Raw genomic sequence first — 11,470 nt, forward strand, 5'->3', positions numbered from 1 at the left:
GTACATGAGAGGGACCTAGGGCTCATATATATAGCCAAAGGTATACAAAGAACATCTATCTATAGCCTGGAGGGTTTCACTATGGTGAAAGCCCTTTGATCATGACAGAAGTTATACTTTTATATATTAAAACTCTACTTTATTAAATTATATGTTTAGTATATACTAAAATAAGATATTAATTTATAATATTAATTATTACTATATTAATAGTTATAACTAGATGAAAGTATAGTTGCTTTCAGCCGTACTTTTATAATATTTAGTTATATTATATAATAATTATGCTCATTGTTACTCTCTAAGTAATCTCTACTTAGTGCCCATCTTTTGCACTTATTCTATGTATATATAGTGCATATATACAATCTCATTGGGTGTTTATGTAATAGCGTCCGCTATACATTCATCGGCTGTAACTTATCGATTCTTGTGACAATAGGACCAGAACCGGACCATTCGGGTTTCAGATCGGTTTTGGTTCGGTCCGAACCGAACCAAATGACAGCCTATATATAATAAAATAATAATACTATCAAATATATTAATAATATAGAATATTATAAATAATGATTATAAAAGTTATTAAATAGTATTATAATCTACTTAATTGAAAATATTAAAGATTTAATAAAATAATTAAAATAATAAATTGATTATATTATTTTTTATATTTTAAAAAAAAGATTAAAAATTATATTTAATATTATAAAGACTATAATTAAAATAAATTATTAATATATATATCTTATAGAAAAATATACATATCTAAAATATTAAAAAAATATATAAAAAAGTATTATTATTGATTTTAAAGATTATTATTATTAAAAGAATTAATATATAGAATAATCTATACTAATATTATAATAATTATTAATAAATTAATAATTAATCTAAAAAAATAATTCAATTAATTAAATAGTATTTATAGAATTACATAGATTAGAAATAAAATAATTAAATATAAATATTATTAATAATATAATTTATAATAAATAATATAATAAATATAACTATAAAATAGATACTATATTTTATAAATCTTAAATATTATTTAAGAATAATATATTATTATTATTATTTATTCAAGTTTTACGACCTTACCCAGCTATAAGCTATAAAGGTCACGTGCCATTAGGGCTTCTAGGGGTCTGTTAGGGGCTTAAGCCTCTAATCTCCCGCGCTGCCGCCCCCAATTGGTTTCAAACGTTATAGCTAATCTGACTTTTTCGTCGCCCCAAGCCGCTTATCTGCGCAGGGCGATTTGGGGGCCTTCTCGGGGCTGGCACGGCCTCGGACCCCCTCCTGGAAGTCATTCATACGGGCGTTGCTGTCACAAGAATCGATAAGTCACAGCCAATGAATGTTATAGCGGACGCTATTACATAAGCACCCAACAGGAATTAAGCAATAATGAACGAAATTGTTATTAAATATAATTATGTATTACGGGAACAATACTAAAAACAGCTACATCTTCAGCCTAGTTACAGCTATTAATGCAGCAACATGAGTATTATATATTGATATCTAATTCCAGCATACGCCAAGCACGTGACCCAATAAAACAGAGCTTCAACATATAGAAGTGTAACTTCTATATAATAAAATAATAATTCTAGATATTAAAATATAACTTTAATATCCTTAATATATATAGATATTCTTTTAACTATCATATATCTAATTAATTATCTTTTATTTTTATCTCAAATAATATACTACTATTTAGTATTTAATAATCTTCTTATTATTACTATTATTCTTAATAGATAGCTTTTTAATATTGATCTTTATTACTCTTTTATTTTATATTAACAGAATATTCTTTAAAGATTTTTAATCTTAAGACGAGTTATTAACAACTTTTAACAATAAAAGACCCTTATAACACTTAAAGAGTTATAGATAAATAATATCACTTTTAATAATAATAGATAACAGTTATTCATCTTTTAATAAAATTAAACAAACTTTAATAACTGAACTTAAAGATGTTTTTGCCAGAATTGCTAAACTTAAAAATACTATAACTTAGTAACACATCAATAGCTTAAGATAAGGATTAAAGATTAATAAAATAGAATTATTTTTAGAAAAATCTAGAATACTTAATATATTTCTTACTCAAATAAAAATCTACTTCTTTAATAACACTGCGAAGATCAATATTAAGAAAATAAAAGTATTAACAGTATCTAGTTTCCTAATTAAAAATATTATAAAGTGATTTATACTATATATTAAAAATTAGCTTAAAATAAGCATCGAGTAGAAGAATCTAAAAATAATTTTAATATTTATAAATTATAAATACTTTGTCATTAAGCTTAAATAACTTTATAGAATTATTAATAAAAAGCTTATAGTAATCTATAAGATTTAAAATGTTTAATAAGTCTAATCTATAAAGAAATATATGTTGATATATCTTTAAATTATAAGTAATCTTTATTATAGAGATTAAATATACTGAGACCAATATTATAATAGACTTAAGAAAAATATTAAAGATATAATTTCAATAATAAATCCTTAACTAAAAACCTTTCATAAAATGATAGAAGTAGCATTATAGATTGACCTTTAATAATATAATCAGCTTATAGAAAAGAAAGATCAATACTAAGAAAATCATTAAGTAAATACTATACAGCTAAGAAAGCCTCATTATAATCATAATAAAGATGTTAGAATACAGCTCAATGCCGTTATTAGCAAAGAAGAGAAAGAATGAAAATATAAGAAAAAAATCTGCTATAAATACAGATAAAAAGAACATTTTATAAAAGAGTATCAATAAAGATAAAAATCTAATAATATCAGCTATTAGAAAACAGCAGTTATTAATTTATAACTCTCTATTCTATACTAAAAAATCACTGGAATAGACAGTAAAAAAGAAAGAAAGAATCTTAAAAAAATATAGAACAGGATTATTAAATAAAGATTTAAATAGAAATATAAATTAATTATAACATAATAAAGGAGTTTTAAAAAATTTAATAAATACATTAAAAAGATACTCAAGGAAAATACAGCTTAAAAAAAAAATATTAACCCAGAAAAAGCATACTCTCACCAGAAAAGTAGAGCTAGGCATCAATCTGCCTATAGACTAAAGCTATCAATAGAACAATATAATATTGATTAAAATACTGATAATTTTTTATTAAAAAATGAAATCTAATATAATCTAATATTTTAAGATAATGATTAAAAGATAATAAACCATAAAAACTCAGATTAAGAATTAAACATCCTATAGAAATTAAAATTAGCAGAATCCATCAATTAGTTACCCTAAGAATGGCCAATATAAAGATCTATCAATATTAGCAAAAAAAACTAAAAAAAGATCCTAAGAAATAGAACAATAAGCCCAAAATCGAGTCAAGACATCTTAAGAATAGAAAAAGAATTCTCAGAAATAAAATACAAGATTATAGAAACTCAAAATGAGTTTATAAAAGATATAAAAGATAAAAAACTATATTATTATACATCTTCCAAAGCAATATACTAGAAAGAATCATTCTAGATATAATAATAACACATTAATATATACGAAAAGTATCGAGAATAGATATTTAAGAAATATTTAGTTTACAGTAAGAATAATCTTAAGTTAATTAAAGAAATAGAATAACTATTTTACTTAAAAGAAATATATTTATACAGTAAAATATTAGAGTATATATACAATTATATCTATCACTATTATTCTAAGTTAAATGGATTCAATCACTTAGAAATATACTGAACACTATGCTTCGATAAAATATATATATACTATTAGATAAATAAGAACTTATATAAATGGTTTCCTATATTATTAAAAATCTTCTATCAATCAATATTTAAATACTCTAAGGAATATGAAGATTGTCAGTATATATACAAAAAAATGAGATATCTAAGCTATAATCATCTTAAAAGCGCTAAATGTAGAGCAGATGACTACTATATACACTAAGAAAAGATAAGAATGACTGAAGAAGAATAAATATAGTTTCGAGAAACATAAAAAAAATATTACTTATAATATATAGAGAAAGTTATCATTACAATAACTATCAATAATAAATTAATAGAATATATATCTATTATACAAACTATAATTTATAGAAAGTCAATAAGAGTATTTATTAACTTTAAAACATTAACAAACTTCATTAATAAAAAATTCATCAAGAAATATAAAGTATTAATAAAGCAAATATAATAATAACAGACAACCACCACCATAGATAGAATTATCTTTAATAAAGAATATCTACAAATAATTAAGAATATAATTCTAAAATCAAAAAAATACACCATGAACACGATATTTAGAATTTCATTTTTAAACCATAATCACTACAATATAATTCTTAGAATGACCTAATTATAAAGACAGAATTTAATCATTAATTAGAAAAGATAAACATTAAAGATTAATAATATAATATTACAAATAAATAAAGATATAAAAAAGCAATCTAAAATAAATATTACTAAGATTAATAAAATAGAATAGAAAATAATACCAACTCAATTAAAATCAAAGAAAATATATAAAAAGAAATTTATAGAAATACTTAAAAAGCTATTAAAGAAATATTATAATTACATCAAATTATTTATAAAGAAAGAATATTAACTATCAATATACCCATTTAAGTATAAAGTAACCATAAATCTAAAACTAGGATCAGTATTAAAACAAATTAAGTAAAAGCAGAAATCAGTATAAAAACTTAAGACTAAAGATAAATTTATCAATAAATTTTATTTAATCAGATATATTCAAGAATCTAAAATAGCAAATTCAGTATTAAATCTCTTTATATCAAAGAAAGATTTAATACTATAGATAGTACATAATTATTAATCAATCAATAATCAAATAATAGACAACATAAACAAAGCATTATATTAAGAATAGAAAAGAGATTTATTATAAAGAATAAAAATTATGATAATATTCAATATTAAATAGAGATATTATAATCTAAGAATATATAAAGAAGATATCTATAAAATAGCATTCTTAATAAATAAAAAACTCTATAAATAGATTGTCATTCTAATAAAATTAAAAAACCTACTAATATAATTTGCTTGATATATAATATATATACTCAAAGAATACTTAAATAATTTCGTTATAGTATATTTTAATAACATAATAGTATTCTTAAAGAATCTTAGCAAACATAATGAATATGTATAAAAAATCATAATAAGATTCATAGACATAGAACTCATATTAGAGATCAAGAAATATGAATTCAACATCATATAAGTTAAATATTTAGAAATGGTTTATATATTAAATAGACTCAAAATATTAAAAGAAAAGCTAGATATTATCTTAGAATGGCTAGTTCTAATGAATATTATAGATGTATAATCATTTCTAAGAGCTACTAGCTATATATAAAGATTTATAGAAGGATATACCACTATTATAATCTTATTAACAGAACTGATAAAAAAGAATAAACCTTTTAAATAGATAATAGCGCGTCAGCAAATATTTAGAAAAATTAAAAAACTTATTAAGCATATACCAATTTTAAAGCTATACAATCCAGAATTATAGAATATTATATGAATAGATATATTAGGATATATAATTAAAACAATCCTAGAATAAATTAATAACAGAGAAACGCATACTATCGCATTCTATTTAAAAAAATACATAAAAGCTAAATTTAACTATAATATATATAATAGAGAACTGCTAGTGATCATTAAAACATTTTAACAATGATAATATTATCTTTAAGGATCTAAGCATAAAATTATTATAAAAATCAACCATAAGAATCTAAAATACTTCATAATAACTAAGGAATTATCAAAAAAACAAATACGATAGTGTGAGAAATTATTATAATATGAATATATAATTGAATATATACTAGGAAAGTAGAATATCACTGTAAATATATTAAGTAGATAATTAGACTATATAATTGATATTAAAGCATTAAAAACAAATATCTTAAAATAGAACTCAGAAGTACTATAATATAACTATAATACTGTTTTAGCAGTAGCTATCAGGGTCAAAGAATCAGAATTTAAAAAATAACTAAAAAAAGAAACAAAAAAGAATAAATAAATTCAATAAGAACTATATAATAGAATAATGATACTATAGGATAAATTAGCAGTATAGAATAGTATAATCAGAATACTATAAACAATGACTATAGAAATTATTAAACAGCACCATAATCTATTCAATCAAGGACATTAAGGAATTGATAAAACAGTTAAAATAATAAATCAATTATATTACTTTCTATATCTCAAAAAAAGGGTTAAGGATTATATTAAATACTATAAAGACTATAATTAGAACAAATTATTAATATATAAATCTTATAGAAAAATATAGATATCTAAAATATTAAAAAAAGTATAACAAAGTATTACTATCAATTTCATTCAAAGATTACCAGAATTAAAGGAATCTATCTTTAGAATAACCTATATCAATACTATAATAATTATCAATAGACTAACTAAATATATAATCCTATAACCAATATTAAAAAACATAATCATAAAACAATGTGTAAACCTCATACTATAAGAAATATTTTCATAGACTAATTTACTAAAGGAAATTATCATAGATCAAAATAAGCTATTTATAGTAAACTACTAGCAAATAATTATAAAAACATACAGAATAAAACACAAATTATTAATAGTAAATCACTAATAGACTGATAATTAGTCTAAAAGAATAATTCAATCAATTAAATAATATTTATAGAACTATATAGATTAAAAACAAAATAATTAGGTATAAGTATTACTAATAATACAATTTACAATGAATAACATAATAAATATAATTATAAGATAAGTATTACATTTTATAAATCTTAGACATTATCTAAGAATAACATAATCTAATATACTAAGAAAAGAACTATTAGAAATAACAATAATATAAGCTAAAAACCTTCAGACATTCTATTAAACAATTTCATAAGACATTAAATAAACAAAATAAAAAATAAAAATCTATTACAATAGAAAGTATAAGAATGCGCCAATCTTTAAAAAAAAAAGAAAGTTTACTTTTTATAACAAACTATAAAATAGAAGAATTTTAATATTCTAAATAAGAGATTAAATAACAAACTTAATACAGTTAAATATAGATCTTTTAAAATTAAAGAAAAACTTATTAATAATAATTATAAACTCCAATTATTAATAAAAATAAAAGTATATTCAATATTTTATATCTCATTATTAGAATCTATAGAAAATCTAAAAAACAATAAAGATGAAGCTGGTAATAATAAATTCAAGATTAACTTTATTAAAAAACAGAAGTTAGAATAAGAAAGAATCTTTTATTTAGTTAAATAGGTAGAATATGGATCTAAATATAACTTATAAGAATTAATTAGGCATTTAAATTGTTCAGAAAAGATTTAAATCTTCTATTATTAAGAAACTTAAAGAATAAGGAGTCAAAGGGATTATTTTTAAATAACTTAGAATAAATTTAAAAAATAACAATAGCTATTTCATTGATTTACTATTCAGTCAATTTTCTCTACTTTTCTTCCCACTTTTATTTTTCCTCTTCTTTTTGTTCTTTCTCCTTTAATCTTTCTAGCTCAACGATATCCTATATATCCCTTGCTATAAAATCACCAACATATTTCTAAAGAAAATTATTCTATAGCTCTAGACAATAAAGTTTCTTAAAAGTCTCCTTCTTCTAAATACAGATTTGATTTTAAGTAGCCACAAACCACTACTATTTTTTATTAAAAAAGAAATTTTTAATTCAGTATATTTTTGATTTGAGTGAATACATTCACCATAATAAAAAGATTCTTTAATCATCATATAAGATTTATTTAAATTCGTATAATAAACATAAAGAATAATCATTTTAAAACCCTCATCCTTTAAGTGATTAGCAAGTTTCAATTTTCAAATACAAGACAGCTTCTTTAAAAACATAATTAGACTATCATCACAAATATAGAGATTTATAAAATAAAAATACTCACTTGAGAACATGGGCATAGCTGACTATTTATTATATTATTAAGATATCAGCCTTCAAAGAAGGGGATTATTACAAGAATCAATAAATCACAATCAATAAATATTATAATGAACACTATTACATAAATATCTAACAGAAATTAAATAATAATAAATAAAATTATTATTAAATACAATTATATATTGCGGAAACAATATTAAAAACAGCTATACCTTCAGTTTAGCCACAGCTATTGATGCAACAACATGAATATTGTGTATTAATGCCTGATTCCAGCATATGCCAAGCACATAACCCAATGAAGCAGAGCTTCAACATATAGAAGCATAGCTTCTATATAATAAAGCAACAATTTTAGATATTAAAGCATGGCTTTAATATCCTTAATATATATAAATACTCTTTTAATCATCATATATCTAGTTGATCATCTTTTATTTTTATCTCAAATAGCATACTATTATTTAGTATTCAATAATCTTCTTATTATTACTATCATTCTTGATAGATAGCCCTCTAATATTGATCTTTATTACTCTTTTATCTTATGTTAGCAGAATATCCTCTAAAGATCTCCGATCTTGAGACGAGTTGTTGACAACTTTTGACAGTTGCCTGCCGGTGGCAGGCCGCCCAGCCCTGTCACCCTTCCCCCGAAGCCCCCCCGGGGGCCCCGGTATACAGCTTTAATATAAATAATTAAAAATAATAAATCTAGTAAGCTTTTTTTTATTATTATATAGAGAATCCTAATAACTGATAATATATTGGTTGGTCCTTAGTTCCTTAAGAGTCCTTCTTACTTCTTCGAGAAGATCAGCTCTAAAGGTAGGATGTTCTTGAGTCTCCTGTAATAATTTGTTTCAAATCTCAAAAAAAAATGACTATGCTGAACCCTGAACCCTCCATGAGACTGAAGGTGTAAAGTTTTCACAATTCCTGATCTATGTCAGTCAAAGAATATAAAGGGAGAGTAATGGATTTATATCTCACATATTACCAGTCGAACCGGGGAGAGACCCGGGGGCCCAAGTAGGCTCGCTGATACTGATAGGATCCACCAAGCTTGGATTTATTGATATCGACGACAGAGGTATAGCCCAGGTAATCACGTTCTGAAGAATATCGATCAGGTCTTTTGTCGCAACCTCGACCGTAGCTGTTGTTGTGGCGGATGGAAACCCCTTTGTATCAATGTATAAATTGCAAGTGCCATATGAAACAATGTTTGTCCACTCGCCGCCATTAAAGCCGTCATTAAGGATTAAAATGAATCCCTCGCCTTGGAGAGCATTAACTAAGTTTTGACAGTCGTCAAGCTTAGGATCAGCCACGCTAGTAGTAGATTTAATGGCGAAGTTGCTGCAATCATTTTCTGAGGCCCCAAAGTCGTCATAAGTTGGAACATGCCAGTCAATCCCGTCACGGCGGACTATATCCGCAACCGCCATAGTTGTTGCAGGCAGTGCGAGCGCCACCGATCGCTCGGCTAGCACCAAAAGCAAAGGAGTTGAGATCTTCATCTTTTGGAGTTCTAAGGAAGGCTAAGCCAATATTAGAAATGCTTGGATAGAGAGGAAATTTAGTAATGAAATGTGTGTTTTACAGTAGGTCTCAAGAATCGATTGACTAGTCGTGATCGCCCTATTTAAACCTCTTGTGCATCCTGGTTACTGTTAGTTATAGAATCCAGATTGTGAGTAGTGAAAATGCTATAAATACCTGAGACATTGGAAGTATATTGTATCCAGATAATAAATATTGCCCAACACTACCCTGTAGAGAGGATCGATCGGTGTCAGATTGTTGGCGTGAGAGCGGACAGTCGGGGTAGATGGTCGGTTTCCACTATCTAAATATGGACAATACGTACTATCAATAGTAGAGAGACATCTCTATGGACCCTTAGCGAGGCTCTGCCATCCCGCCATCTTTTTAACTACTAATAATAATCTTTAATTTATTCTTCGTGTGCTATGCAGGGCTAAAATTGTTTATACTAACTTACATGCGCTGGATTCTGGAAAAATACGCAATGTTTCTAGGCCTTGATATGATTACGTTGGCGTTATGAGTGGAGCAACGTGGTGTAACTATAATCTACAGTATATATAATTTTCGAAAACGTGATTACAGTATCTATGGGAAAGAAGAATGGAATGTTTAACGCTTTATTATGATCACAATATTACGGATCACCACTAAGGATCATCACTAAGGATCACCACTAAGGATCACCACTAAGGATCACCACTAAGGATTACCACTAAGGATCACCACTAAGAATTACTACTCAAGATTAGTACAACAAAAAACTGTATAATATGTTTTATAAGAGAGATATATCGTCAGAGTTTACGGAATCCGAGTTGCGGGGATCAGCCAGAGCTGTATGCCACTCTGACAATAACGGTCTGGACATCTCAAGTTGTCTCAGTCAGATCGAGAGTACGTTTCCGGTGCTGAGCTGTTGCTTTGTATTTCACTAGTGTGACGATGTAGACTACATTTTGGCGACGGAGAAGGCCTCTTGACTCTGCACCGATACAGACCCTTCTATGTCTTCTAAAATCGTTGTGAGTTGCTGTCCTTCTTTGAATTTATTCTTAAATATTGCTGAGAAATATATAGTCTCTCTGTAAAGAATATTCTTTAAAACTATGTATTTATAGTTATTTGATTTGATTTGAATTCTGATGTTGGGTCTATAATATAATAAAAGAATATTTGATCATAGAGTGATCAAATATAATTATCTTTAAAAATAGTATTATATATTATCTTTATAAAATTTTTAGAATTCCTTTTAGATATATTTATTATTGCTTTAAATTATATTAATGTGGATTGATGATGATAAAGAGAATAAATGAATAGTTTCTTTAAAAAATGGTCTTGATTTAAGGAATTTTAAAGGTGTTATGTAATATGAGATATTCTATCTAATAGCCAGCGCATTGTATAGATGATGTGGTAAAATAGGAATAGGTATAGTGTATTAATTTTAAGCCTTAAACTATTTGATATAGTAGTTATATTTATATGTATCTTAATCTAATTAATAGAAGATAAGTGATTGTTAAGGGTCTATGATTAGCACTTCTTTGTTTGAATTTAGTATATATTTTATGATATTATTATTTTTTAATATATATTTCTCTATCACTAGATCTGTATATTAGAAATGGCTTTTAGCATTATAATCTTGTCTATTAATTATATTAATACACTATTCTAGGAAGTAATCAAATTTTTAATTAGAATTCTTCTTATAAATTTATTATTTTCACCTTAAAGGTCTTAAGCTTAGCAAAGAATTATCTAATGGGATTTAAATCTGGTAAATACAATGGCAAATATATTAATTTAAAGAATTATATATATTCTATATATTGACTCAATATCACTCTCCTGTTTTTATTT

At 24.7% G+C, this 11,470-nt stretch overlaps 2 protein-coding genes across 2 annotated transcripts; one reads left to right on the forward strand and one right to left on the reverse strand.

The window, feature by feature from the left end:
* Positions 1-7,119: 7,119 nt before the first annotated feature.
* On the forward strand, positions 7,120-7,365 carry BGW36DRAFT_296712 (uncharacterized protein; the record flags this gene model as incomplete). The annotated part of the gene is made up of 1 exon (XM_046211300.1): positions 7,120-7,365. A coding segment is annotated over one exon (246 nt), but the record flags the coding sequence as incomplete, so codon positions are not given.
* Positions 7,366-8,789: 1,424 nt separating this feature from the next.
* On the reverse strand, positions 8,790-9,583 carry BGW36DRAFT_461862 (uncharacterized protein). Its single transcript, XM_046222147.1, has 2 exons — positions 9,041-9,583; positions 8,790-8,986 (listed from the first exon to the last, which is right to left on the reverse strand). Exons 1-2 carry the CDS (start codon positions 9,568-9,570, stop codon positions 8,932-8,934), a joined length of 585 nt encoding a protein of 194 aa, XP_046070838.1. The 5' UTR covers positions 9,571-9,583; the 3' UTR covers positions 8,790-8,931.
* Positions 9,584-11,470: the final 1,887 nt, after the last annotated feature.

The sequence above is a fragment of the Talaromyces proteolyticus genome (genome assembly GCF_021365285.1).
Source record: "Talaromyces proteolyticus strain PMI_201 chromosome Unknown BGW36scaffold_7, whole genome shotgun sequence".
In the NCBI taxonomy this organism is placed as follows: domain Eukaryota; kingdom Fungi; phylum Ascomycota; class Eurotiomycetes; order Eurotiales; family Trichocomaceae; genus Talaromyces; species Talaromyces proteolyticus.

Coding starts and splice junctions, on each gene's coding strand:
- BGW36DRAFT_461862 (XM_046222147.1), bottom strand. CDS start 9,570: ATGAAGATCTCAACTCCTTTGCTTTTGGTGCTAGCCGAGCGATCGGTG. Junction 8,987..9,040: donor CCCGGTTCGACTGGTAATAT/GTGAGATATAAA, acceptor GACATAGATCAG/GAATTGTGAAAACTTTACAC.